Source organism: Dipodomys merriami, unplaced genomic scaffold, assembly GCF_024711535.1.
Source record: "Dipodomys merriami isolate MVZ:Mamm:240054 unplaced genomic scaffold, mDipMer1.0.p SCAF_29, whole genome shotgun sequence".
Taxonomy (NCBI): domain Eukaryota; kingdom Metazoa; phylum Chordata; class Mammalia; order Rodentia; family Heteromyidae; genus Dipodomys; species Dipodomys merriami.
Genome location: NW_027204381.1, coordinates 4,163,370 through 4,175,541, shown reverse-complemented (window position 1 = coordinate 4,175,541; position 12,172 = coordinate 4,163,370). Strand labels below are relative to the sequence as shown.

At 38.5% G+C, this 12,172-nt stretch overlaps 1 protein-coding gene across 1 annotated transcript; it reads left to right on the top strand.

The window, feature by feature from the left end:
* The first annotated feature begins 2,648 nt into the window (after positions 1-2,648).
* Positions 2,649-11,308, top strand: LOC138838757 (olfactory receptor 8B12-like). The gene is made up of 2 exons (XM_070038091.1): positions 2,649-2,667; positions 10,356-11,308. Exons 1-2 carry the CDS (start codon positions 2,649-2,651, stop codon positions 11,306-11,308), a joined length of 972 nt encoding a protein of 323 aa, XP_069894192.1.
* Positions 11,309-12,172: the final 864 nt, after the last annotated feature.

The following is a 12,172-nucleotide window of genomic DNA, read 5'->3' as shown; positions in this document are numbered from 1 at the left end:
TTTACTTCCTTAATTTGGTGTTCAGTGTTTGTTCTCAAATCACTTAGTTGATTGGTTATGGTTTCTTTGGACTCCCATTCCTTCTGTTGGGTTCCATTCAGCATTCCCTTTGTGGTCTCCCTGACTTCCTTCAGCTCTTTGTTAATGGATTCCATGAATGCCTTTAGTGATCTTTGTGTATTCTCTACCTGGTCTCTTAATTCGTGAATTACTCTTTGATTAGTTTCCTCCCTTCTGTGGGATTCCTGCAGTTCTCTTTGAGTGTTCTCTGCCTGCTCACGCCATTCCTCCCTTTCTCTTTGAGTATTCTCAAGTTGTTCACGCAAATCCTGTATCAGTTTTTGAGAAGCTTCCTCACTCTTATGATATTCCTGTATAAACTTCTGGGATGCCTCCTCTCTCTCCCTATCACGCTCATACAGAGTCCTTTGTACATTGTCAAACTTCTCATTTATCATGTTTGCTATTAGTGTTTGTAGAGCTATTTGGGAACTCTCCTCTGGATTATTCTTTATCTGTTCTAATCCCTGATTATCAAGGTTGGGAATTGAGATACCCGAATTTGCCATTTTTCTTGTGTTTTTCCGGCTTACTCGGCCCATTTGAGATAAAGATTGCACCAGTTTTGTGCTAGAACACTATCTTAAGGCAACCATCAACCAAAGTTTGCATTTGTACAGTCAATAGTCTACAGATACAATCTAGTTCAAGAGATACATCTATTCAACATCAAACGACTATATGTTAAAGGACTTCGAACCGCAGAAAAGAATTTGGAAAACCAGAAATTATTAGGATTAGGGAGAGATGTGGGTAAAAAATAGGAATAGATTGGTGTGGGGAGGCACAGGGAGAGTTAACTATGTCCTAATCACAGTGCAGGAAATGGGTTGGGTAGGATGCAAGTAGAGAGAGAGAAAAAAAGAAGAGACGGAAAGGGGAATAAAGAGAGACCAGAAAAAGAATAGAAACGTAAAAATTAATGTTATTATAGAGGTTAAAAGACTGTCTATTTAGAAAGGAATGTGAATATGTTCAGAGAAGGGGAGGGACATAGAGGAGATGTGAAAAGCTTTAAGGATGGGAAAGGGAGAAGAAAAGATCAGAAGTTCAGTAGAGCTAGATAAAAAACAAAAAGATAATTAAGAAAGAAAGAAAAAGAGAAAGAAGACAAGAAAAGAAAGGAAAACTCTCATTCACGTATTCCTAAAATAAAAATTATAAGATGAGAAAAAAAAAAGTTACTGGAAAACAATTATTTTTTCAGAAGAGGCAAAAATTAAAGATTAATAAAAGTTTTAGAAGGGAAAAAAATTTATATATATATATATATATATATATATGGTAACAAAAAACAAAAAACAAGCAAAAAAAAAGAAAAGAAGAAGAAGAAGAAAAAAGAAAAAAAAAAGAAAAAAAGTCTTTTGATTTTTTTTTGGGGGGGGGAGGAGTGGGAAGAATCCTGTATCTCCCTTTTGTCTGCAACCAGTCTCTTGTTGGAGTCTCTGGTCAGCTTGAGGTCCTGTGGCTTGATTGGTTTCTTAAGTATGTTGGTTGGAAGAGGCAGAAAAATGCTCTGCTTTACCCAAGATTTTGAGATCCCCCTCCCAGGTTAGTTTTCTGGGAGGGTGGTCTGCTTTGAGAGTCACAAAAGAGGGGGATGTGGTGATGAGGCTAGGTTCTGGGTAGAGTTGAGGCCTTTCAACAAACAGTAGCTTTTCCCTGGGGCTATTTTGTGATAAAGCTCACAGCACCCAGCCTGGAGCCATTCTCAGGGTTTCTGTTTTTCAATTGATTGTGGTGGCTGCTAGAGGGAGGGGCAGCCTCTGGCTCTGGTTACCCAGTGAGGCAAGGCACTCCGATGGCTGGCGCCTGAGCTGGGTGACTTTTCCCTGGATGGAGCTGAGTCTGGCAGGTCACTTCGCCGTTAAGTTCTTGTGACCTGCTAAATGACTCATTTTATTCCAAGGCCTGAGCTGGAGCTAGCAGCTCCTCCGAGCTTTGTCGGTATCCAAGATGGAGATCACCGGTGCTGGGGGGGGAGGGGTGGCCTTCCCTCCTCTGCTCCCTGAGGAGTGAGGACGTCGGGCTTGTACTCACGCCGAGTCTTGGATCCTGGGTCGTCTCTGGTCTGCAAACAGCAGGATGAAGATGTTTGCTCCTTATCGGTTCTTGGTGTTGAGTAGAATCCGCTCGTCCGCTGCATCTGGCTCCTTCGTCCCCGACTCTCTGTGTCTCAGGTATGACTCCGCGGCAGTGGTCGCCGCCGCGACCCCGCCGCCGGAGCCGCCGCTGATGCGTTTCCTTGGCTTCCCCTCTCTTGTCTAACTCTCTGTCCTGTGATGGCACACTTGGTGTGATTCTCTGGCTTAGGACTGTTCACTGGAACTCTAAAACTACTTTCTATGCGAGAGCTTGTTCAGATTCCAGCTTCTCCTCCGCCATCTTCCTGGAACTCCCTGTATTTTCTTTTGTGCTATTTTTTTGTTGGTGTTGGGGTTTGAACTCTGGGCCTGAGAGCTGTCCCTCAGCTCTTTACCCCAAGGCTAGCAGTCTACCACTTGAGCCCCAGTGCCGCTTCCAGTTTTCTGGTGGTTTATTGCAGATGAGAGTCTAATGGTCTTTGCTGCCTGGCCTGGCTTTGAACCATGATTCTCAGATCTCAGCGTCCTGAGTAGCTAGGATTACAGGTGTGAGCCGCTGGCACCCAGCTCTTTCATGCTATTTTATTAATTAAACAGGTTCATGTTTCCACCACTACAGTGAAGGTAAAATGTGTCATCTTTTTCTTATTTTTGGAATATTGATTTGGTTTTCTGTTATCCTCTGAAGGTGACTTATTTTTCTGTAGTATCATTATAAACCTGTCTGTCTGTCTGTCTGTCCGTCCGTCCGTCCATCCATCCGTCCGTCTGTCCGTCCATCCGTCCGTCTGTCTGTCTGTCTGTCTGTCTGTCTGTCTGTCTGTCTGTCTGTCTGTCTGTCTCACTTTTGGCTGGTTGTGTGGTTTGAACTCTGGGCCTGGGTGCTGTCTCTCAGCTCTTCAGCTCAAGTTGAGTGCTCTACCACTTAAGCCACAGCTCCACTTCTGGTTTTCTGGATGTTCCTGCCTTAGCTGGCTTTGAAGTAAGATCCTCAGATCTCAGTTTCCTGAGTAGCTATTATTACAGGTCTGAGCCACCAGTTCCTTGCTAAACTTCTCAATTTAAACATATGAATATAGCCAATCCAGCACAATGATGGTGTTTTTTTTTAATCCTGTTTTTCTGTCTTTGATCCCTAGAATTTTCTTCAGTTTGTCTTAGAATCTTTTTCACTCAATAGTAGTAGTCCCTCCTGATTTGTCTCATATTTGATATTCTTCAGACCAGCAACAGTCCTTTCTCCAAGATATTTGGTTTCTTTTAGCGGAGAAATGATACTTCAAACATATAACATTTTTGTTGTACACTGAACAGCAGAGAGTGTATGGTATGATGTTTGTTTCCTTGTGCTGTTTTCAAGAACTCAGAAAGTAGGACTGCATGGTTCTTCGAAGACCTCATGTTCCTCCTTAAAAAAATTTTTTTTTTATTGTGAAAATACTGTACAGAGGGGTTACAATTACTTGGGCAAGATAATGAGTACATTTCTTATCAAGCATTGTAGCCTCCTCCTTTGTTTCCCCTTCCCATCCCTTCCCATCCTCCCCCCTGCCTCCCCACCCAATCCTCCCCCTTCACCAAAGTTGTAAAGTTCATGTTCCTCCTTTTTAAAATAAGAAAAGTCTACTAACTTTTAGACATGTTTTATTGCTCTCTCTCTGATAATTTTCTTAGGTGCCTTGTTTCCTTTCCTAAGTAACTTAGTATAAGAATATGTATATAGTTATATATATTATATCATATGATACATAATGTTATATATTATATATGTTTATATATTATTTTTATGTACTTATATAAAGACATATATATATATATATATACATATCAAAAGGAATAATTACTGTCCCCTGTACTCTCTTGGCCTGGGTTTCTCTATTGGGACTCAACATGATGCATTTAGAAATTTATTTATTCATTTATTTTACCAAGTTTCTGCATTTGTTACTTCTCATAAATTGTTTATTTTATCTTTTATATTTCCTTTTTACTCTGTTCACCTTTTACATCTCCTAAAGTGTTTTCTAATTTCTCATTTGCAGAGCTCCCTCTGTTGTTTCTGTGAAGCGTTCAAAAATATGCCTTGCTATCTGAGATCTGCTATCTTTTCTTCCCTTCTCTTTTTATCTGGTACTTTCCTTTCTTTTGTATCTGTTATTGCAGTTATGTTGAGTTTGGAGTTTATTCTCACCAGCTGAGTCTTATAGGAAGCTTTGGTTGACTTGAGAATTTATTGTGCTAGAACTGCGGTAGCCCCTTCAATCTAAGTATGATCTTATTCAACTTTACTCACTGGTAAAGGATTCAGACTCCTTGTTGTCTGAGGTACTGTTTCCAAAATGATTTTAGTCATTTGGACTTGTTAGTTTTAACAGATGTCTGGTTGCATCTTTCTGTTTTTTTCCTGCCCAGCAGCTGCCAATGCTCTGCAGAATTTTAGGATTTGATGGCTTTAATCCATCTGTGACTAAAGGAGATATCAACTATTTTTGTTAGAGATGCTATTCATGATGTTGAGCTGTTGTATTTATTTGTCTTTGTTTTTGTAATGTGGATATCTATATATATATAATGTGGATATCTATCTATCCATCTATCTATCTATGTATCTATGTATCTATGTATCTATCTATGTATCTATGTATCTATGTATCTATGTATCTATGTATGTATGTATGTATGTATGTATGTATGTATCTATCTATCTATCTATCTATCTATAATCTCCTTGGGTTCCATCACCAGCACCATGAGTTAGAAAAAGCTTGAAGTTTGTCAGACAGCACGTTAAATCTTGTAAATCTCCCATGTTTTTGAGGCTTAGTTTTGAACTTTGTTAGAAAATGTATACCTTTATTCAAGAACTTGGTCAGCCTTGACACTAAGCCATGAATCTTCTATGCTCTCTAGTTAATTACACAAGTATTCAAGGAGATCTTCCCACTGGCTGTGGGTAACACAAGCACCTCATAGCCTGTGTATAATAATAGTGATAATTAATCATATACCTTCAAAGTTCCAGGCATTTGTTCTTTTCCCAGGTATACCCAGCTTAGTACTCAAAGACCCATACAGTCTTCTACACTGATATTTTTTGAGTATCTCTAAGGGAGCGTAGTCTTTGGATAGTCTGAAGATGTATTCAATAAAAATATTCATAAAACATATATTCTTTAGTATTTTTATTTTTGATATTTACTTGTTCTGGGGCTTGAACTCAGATCCTGGGCCCTGTCCTTGAGCTTTTTTTCTCTTCCCTTTTCTCTTGTTACTAGTGCTCTACCACTTGAGCCATAGCTCTACTGCAAGCTTTTTGGTGGTTCATTGGAGATAATAGTCTCATGAACTTTCCTGCTTGAGCTGGCTTTGAACCATGATCCTCAAATTTCAGCCTCCTGAGTAGCTAGGATTACAAGTGTGAGCCACCAGTGCCCAGCTTTATTTCTGTTTTTGAGATGAGGCATCACTATCCTGCCCAGGCTTGTCTGAGATCTCAGGTGATCCTTTTGCTTCAGTTTTGTAAGTAAATGCTAGAGTATACTGGAAATACTGAAATATTAAGACTACTAACAACATCTGCTTGATGACTGCTTAGTGTATTTCAGATTGATCTTCTTATGCATAGAGTATTCTGGTTCTTTACTATTTCTTCTATGTCCTGTTTTGACAAGTCACAAAGTCCAGATGAATAAAAGCAAATAGTTGTGATTTCTCTATTTTGACAATGACTGATTACCAATATTAGACTTGCTATCCAATTAAGAAGGTGTAAAAAATACGTGAAACAGACTCTTTTAGACACTAGATAACAAGTATTGTTTAATTCTAAGATAGAAGAGAAACAAATAGGCCAAGCACTGTGCTCACATTGGTTTGGGGTTTGCAGATGCTGTCTGCAGCATGGTGCAAGGAGGGGTAATGTAAATAAAGCACAGCAGTTTAATTGAGTGAAAAAGATGTTAATCATATTTTGAGGGACTAACATGCCTGGACCATTTGGGAAACTTATAGAAAACCAGAAACCTGCTGGGCACCAGTGGCTCGTGCCTGTAATCGTAGCTACTCAGGAGGCTGAGATCTGAGGATCTGAGCCATCCCAGGCAGGAAAGTCTGTGAGACTTTTTTTTTTTTTTGCGGGGGGCGGGGGGTGGGTCCGGTCGTGGGACCTGAACTCCGGGCCTGGGCTCTGTCCCTCAGCTCTTCAGCTCAAGTCTAGCGCTCTATCTCTTGAGCCACAGCGCCACTTCCGGCTTTTTTTCTTTTTGCTTATGTGGTGCTGAGGAATTGAACCCAGGGCCTCATGCATGCAAAGCAAGTGCTCTACCACTGAGCCACCTTCCCAGCCCTGTGAGACTCTTATCTCCAATAAAGCACTAGAAAATCAGAAGTGGTGCTGTGACTGAAGTGGTAGAGTGCTCTCCTTGAGCTGAAGAGTCAGGGACAGCACCCAAGCCCAGAGTTCAAGCCCCTCGACTGACAAAAGAAAAAGAAAAAAGAAAAAAACCAGAAACCTTCTCTCATAAGATATTCCACAATTTCACAGAGCTTTCTCTCAGCAACTTGTTCTGGTAACTGATTCTTCTTGTGTGTCATAGTTTCAAATCTTAGTCAAACTTGATTTTGTGCCTTTCCCACCAATCTCTCTTGTGCCACTTGGACATGAATTCATGCCAATTATTCTGTTACAATGTATCCTATATGGTTCACCTCTTTCTGTATTTAGTACTTGTGGAAAATTTTCTAGTTGATCTTTCTGCCTGCACTTATTTCTGTTTCAGACTATTCTGACATCACTATCTATATAAAGCACCATCATTATTAAGAAAGACAATTTTGAATGTTAATATCATCTAACTTACTTCACTTTTTCCTTGTATGTGCTTTAACCAGCCAATTTATTTATTACAGCAAAACCTTGAGATATGATTATTATCTTAATTTCATGAATAGGGAATTGAAGTTCAATGAGAGAGATTACTAAGGTCACATATTTAAATAGTAAGAGGTAAAGCTAGGATTTGTCCTGAAGTTACCCTGAATCCAAATTTCATGTTCCAAATACTTTGGGAGACCATAATTTATTATTCACCAGTACAGAAAGAAGGTAGTACCAATAATTTTAGTGGAATAACTTGACTGTAATAGGAAAATTGATGGTTGTCACTTCATTGATATTGTACTGTAGTTCCTTTCCAATAATTATTTCCACCTGTATATGCAGGAGAGCTTGAAGAAGTCTGTGCTTTGCAGAATAGAACAGGCACTCAGTTTGAAGTTAGTATTCTAATTGACCAAAGATTAGCCTACTGGAAATACCTATTAAAACCGCTGCAGAAAATTTATGAGCTAAATAGAAATCTGAGAACTAAAATTGCAATCCTTTAGAACATGGACCATATATTTTACCCTAAAACTAGAATTAAAAAACAAAAATTAAAGAGTAAACATTAAATAGAATACTATCCATGCAACTTGTTTAATGAAATTGTCATGAGTGAGCTATGTCAGAAATGTAAATGGACAGGTTTGTGTCTTTTCCATGAGGTTAAAATTTATTGAATTCACAAGCTACATATTTTTTATCATTAATTTGCCAACTAGTACTATTATTGCTTAGTAGTCATGGCTATTGCCCATCACATTCTTTTTATTCCAATATTATTAATATTAATTTAGATCACACATTCACATCATATAATAATAAATAGGTTACCAAATGGCTAAAAAATGAATAAAATGGTTGTTGGTTCAAAAAGGCCTCGCTGATGGCTCAACATGATTTTGCATTTAATTCTCTCATCCACCATGAATTAATCTTATATGGTGTGAGGTTAAAGCTAGTGATAATTTTTTTGTTCTTTTCTTTCTCTCTCTCTCTCTCTTCTAAGCCCTTCAATGAATACACTATCCCCATCACTGTCACATAGCAAATCAATTGATGCTCTGAGTTGGTTGATTTCTAGATACATTACATTCATTTATTTACCTGGTCTACTTCACTACTCTTAATTTCTATACTTCTTGGGGTCACAAACCAAGTATCTATGATGTCAGTAGACAATTTCATTTAATGGGATCATCAATAAATATATAGTTCATCATTGACTGAAATGTAATGCAGTTCATGATTTTACTGTTTCACAATCCATAAATAGATCTATCCTCATATTTATGTAAAATTTCCTAATATTATTTAGAATATTTTACAGTTCATTATGGAAGTCATATACAAATTTTGTTAAATATATTCTCAGGTATTACATTTTTTGGTTAGTATAAATGATAACTTAAATTTTCTCTTATAATGAGTGTCTGCTAGCATATAGAAAAGAAAATAATTTTATATATTCTTGTATCCCATAGCTTTATTATTTTTAAATTCTTTAGTTTATTTATAGATTTACTTATATTTTCTATGTACACTTAAGTCATCTTGTGCTTGGCATTCTAGCTAAGCTTGGAGGACATATAAGCTCATGTATGTGAGTTTGGAGAGTAGATCTTTGAGCTTAGGAGAATAGTTTTACATCTTTGGAACTCCATAGTGTCTTTGTCTTTTATAGGAGAATAACTATTAGTTGTGCTAATTCATAAATTGTGGGCACTGGAAATACTTAGGAAGACAAAAAATACAGCAACCATATCCATCCATACACATAAAGTTTCTGATCCCAAATGTTTGGGTTAGCGCCAAATTTCTTCTCAATAATCTTTGTAATTGTAGGGCTCCGTTGGGTTTGAGAAACACTGGAGTAGAGAATATTTCGAGTATCTTCACGTTTAAAATTCCTATGAGCTTGGTAAAGAAACGATTGTCTCTAAGAGCCAAATTAAGCAATTCTAAGGAGTAAACATTTCTTCCTCCTTAGGGAGGGTGGTCTCTGAGGAAGGCCTTAAGAAAGCCCCAGTCTTCATGCTCAAGTCACTGAGATCTGTAATTCAGAATCACACTCTTTATTTTCTCTTATCCACAGGTCAGGAACAGGTATCTTCTCTTTTGGGGAAGCAGGAGGGCCCTTTGCACAAATTAACACCTGTAAATCATATTCTTCAAAACAGAGAGAGGAGATAAATGAGAGATTCTGATGTTTGACTCAAGCTAGTGACAGAAGGCTCTGAGCTCCAAGCTATCCTCTTTTATTCACCATGTTTTTATGCTTTCCAGCACTATTTTTAACACTAGACAGTTTATATTAGGGATCTATATAAAGGAAGGTAAGTGCCTACTGACCCTGGCTGTAACTTTTGGCTTTTGGCTAGTGACATGATGTGTGTTGTCTCATCTATCAAATGGGGTTAGTAATCATGTCACATAGCTCTTAGAACAGAACCTCCCACACAAAGTAGTCCTAAACAAGTGTTAGCCTTAAAATGTTACTATTAATTCTACTGGTGTTGAGATGTTGGAAAAACATGACCTCCATTCTTATCTGATACAGAGCCATGGTAACTTCTGCCTGTTTTTCAGTAGTCACTTCCAGAAAGAGATTTAGGTTTCAGCAACTGAAACAGAATCAGGAGCAGGGAGGACACAGTAAAGGACTGACACACACATATACACACAGACATATTGACTGAAGTATGGTATATACAGGGAAGATTCTAATGGTGTAACTCCTTCCAACAACTAACTTACAGTTTAACAGAATGAATGTTAGGAAGCTGGAACATGTGTTGGTGAGGAGGGGGTGAGGTCAAGGGTGGCAAGAGTGGTCAAGGAAAGAGGAGTGGCAGAAAGTGGAGAAAAGAAGAGTGGACAAATGTAGTTATAATATTCAATGTACATATGTGAAAATGGAAACAGGTAAATTGAGGGGATAAGTGGGGTTGAGAGGGATGGGGGAGATCAATGAAAATGGTGACATTGATCAATATGCATTGTACTCATAAGCTGGCAGATTGAATTTGTGCTACTTAAAAATAAATTTTGAAAAGATACTTGTCTTGTTTTCAGTAGCCCTTTCTGAAGAAGCACCAGCTCTTACCACAGAGGCAAAGTTTAGCCTGTTCGTTGTTCAGGAGGTTAACTTTATTTGGTAGTTTGCTGCTGCCCATAGCAAATGGTAAAAACAAACAAACAAAAATGAAAACAAAAATCCCCACCCTCAAGTATTTCAGTGGATTTTTTCAAGAATAAGGGATGGATATGGGAGAGTGGTTGTGGTGTAATTGTTTTTTTTTCCCAAGTAGTTCTCTTGTTTGTTTCCAGAGACCTCCGTCCTCAGAGGAGAATGGAAACCAAGAATTCTTCCATGACAGAGTTCATCCTTGCAGGATTAACAGACCAACCAGGACTTCGGCTCCCTCTCTTCTTCCTGTTTCTAGGTTTTTATGTGGTCACCATGGTGGGAAACCTGGGTTTGATCACTCTGATAACTTTCAACTCACACCTGCACATGCCCATGTACTTCTTCCTCTTCAATCTTTCCTTAATAGATTTCTGTTACTCTTCTACTATCACTCCCAAAATGCTGATGAGTTTTATCTCAAAGAAGAATATTATCTCGCATGCTGGGTGCCTGACCCAGCTCTTTTTCTTCTGCTTCTTTGTTGTCTCTGAGTCCTTCATTCTGTCAGCGATGGCATATGACCGGTATGTGGCCATCTGTAATCCCCTGCTGTATACGGTTACCATGTCTCCCAAGGTGTGTTTCCTCCTTTTGCTGGGTGTCTACGGAATGGGATTTGCTGGAGCCATGGCCCACACAGGAAGCATAATGAGTCTGACCTTCTGTGCTAACAACCTTGTCAATCATTTCATGTGTGACATCCTTCCCCTCCTCGAGCTATCCTGCAATAGTACCTATATAAATGAGTTGGTGGTCTTCATTGTGGTGGCCATTGACATTGGAATGCCCATAGTTACCATCTTCATTTCGTATGCCCTCATCCTCTCTAGCATTCTTCACATGCAATCCACAGAGGGCCGGTCCAAAGCCTTCAGCACCTGTAGTTCCCACATCATTGTTGTTTCTCTTTTCTTTGGTTCTGGAGCTTTTATGTATCTCAAACCTCCTTCCATTTTGCCTCTTGATCAAGGGAAAGTGTCTTCTCTATTTTATACCATTGTGGTACCCATGTTAAATCCATTAATCTATAGCTTCAGGAATAAGGATGTCCAAGTCGCTCTGAAGAAAACCTTGGCAAGGAGGATATTTTCTTAAGAAATGAACTGTATTTATACAAGGAGAAAATACTTCATTTGTGTTTATGTTTGTAATGAAGGATTAAAGTTTTAATTTTTTCCTGTCTTGTAGACAGAATTTTAAGTCTCTACATTTGATTGTTTAATGCAGGTCTCTTTGACATTTACTCTACCTCAACTATTCCAAGATTTCTTTTTTTTTTTAAATTTTATTTTATTTGTGAACATACTGTACAGAGGGGTTACAATTACATGGGCAAGATAATACATTTCTTACCAAGCATTGCAGCCTCCTCCTTTGTTTACCCTTCACCTCCCTTCCCAGCCTCCCCCCTCCCCCCCACCCAATCCTCCCCCCCCCCACCGACATTGTAAAGCTCCTTTTTGACATGACAATTTGTACTTCTCATTGTTGCAACAGGTCCACCTGAATCCTTAAATGACTTGTTTTTCCCCATCTCCTCCATAAGTTATACTGACATCAAATATATTGAAAGCGGGGGTTATACTGTGGGGGAGAGTCATACAAAGCAACAAAGAAATAAACTTATAAATGCGTTAGAAACACATGCATGAAAGAAAAAAACATTAAAATACCTATCTAAGGATTCATTTTCCTAACATCACATTATCTGACTTTTTCCACTTGACTCATACATATACTAGATATTGCAAATAAGGGAAACCATGGGACCTGTGTTTGTGCCTGGCTTCCTTTATGATGAAGGTTTTGGAAAAATTAGGAATCCATGGAACATTCCTCAATACAATAAAGGCTGTATATGACAAACCTACAGCCAGCATTATACTTAATGGTGGAAAACTAAAGCCATTTCCTCTTAACTCAGGAACAAGACAAGGATGTCCACTTTCTCCACTTCTC